The sequence below is a fragment of the Opisthorchis viverrini genome (genome assembly GCF_000715545.1).
Source record: "Opisthorchis viverrini unplaced genomic scaffold opera_v5_4342, whole genome shotgun sequence".
In the NCBI taxonomy this organism is placed as follows: domain Eukaryota; kingdom Metazoa; phylum Platyhelminthes; class Trematoda; order Opisthorchiida; family Opisthorchiidae; genus Opisthorchis; species Opisthorchis viverrini.
The window spans coordinates 1-935 of record NW_008757025.1 but is presented as its reverse complement, the minus strand read 5'-3'; the positions used below and the strand labels follow the sequence as shown (position 1 = coordinate 935).

Below are 935 nucleotides of genomic sequence, written 5' to 3'. Positions count from 1 at the left end.
TTGTGGAGCGTAGTAGTGCAATCAAATCGCCCAGCTCAGTCGATATAGTATACTAGCGGACTGCACGTAACCGCGCTAACTCAGAATTAGCCGCGGAGCCTGAGCAAGTAACGTGCACAGAAATGCCAAGTGGCGCTGGCCTGGCCCTTTGGCTTGAAATCGACCGATCCAATAATTTAACTGTGTAAATTACTGAAAGCCCTCAGTATCCCGGAAATTTCCTCGATGTTGTATGTATCGTCTGAATAAAAATATTTACGGGTTTACCGGGAGACACATTCTGCAACCGGCTTTAACAAAACTCCTTTCCGCGCTCCGAAAGTGGAATTCCGCTGTCATTCTATGAGACAGAATGCAGCGGGATGCGGCGAGGTTAGATTTTGCTGCTAAGCAGCTGGACAGCGTCGGATTTAAGCACCGTGTTGAGTTTTTCTATCAGGGAAAAGGCTCCCGCAAACAACTCACTATAGAAAACACTACAGTACTCCGCGCTAGTGAACTGAACGTTGTGGCCAGAAAGAGTCCATTTTCGGGTCTACAGAGTGACGACAATCTTGGACCAGTTTTAGCATCGACCGGAATAAGCGAAATAACTTCGTCACGAATTCATCACACCGTATAGCATCAGCTCTTTGGCTTTGGTTAGAATCTGCTACGAAAAGGACAATGTTTGTCTATGTTCAACTTTCTTGGCTATAGCGGAGTGAGGCATCTTCCTGTTGCGGGTTCACAAAATGTTGCGGTGCCAGCAAACATATCTAACAAAAAACTGGGGATAATTTCAATGTTGTGATTATGGGTTACGGGCCCCATAGGATAGGCCGGGGTAACCTACATGGGCATGCCTCAGTTTTCACAACCTCAAACGCTCCACTAATCCCTCCATGCCTTTGACCACGCCGCAGCGATATGTGCTCCGCGCACTTGCAGAGGTT

At 47.4% G+C, this 935-nt stretch overlaps 1 protein-coding gene across 1 annotated transcript; it reads left to right on the top strand.

The window, feature by feature from the left end:
• Positions 1–352: 352 nt before the first annotated feature.
• Positions 353–622, top strand: T265_12288 (hypothetical protein; the record flags this gene model as incomplete). Its single annotated transcript, XM_009179601.1, has 1 exon — positions 353–622. The coding sequence occupies one exon, from the start codon at positions 353–355 to the stop codon at positions 620–622; it is 270 nt and encodes an 89-aa protein (XP_009177865.1).
• Positions 623–935: the final 313 nt, after the last annotated feature.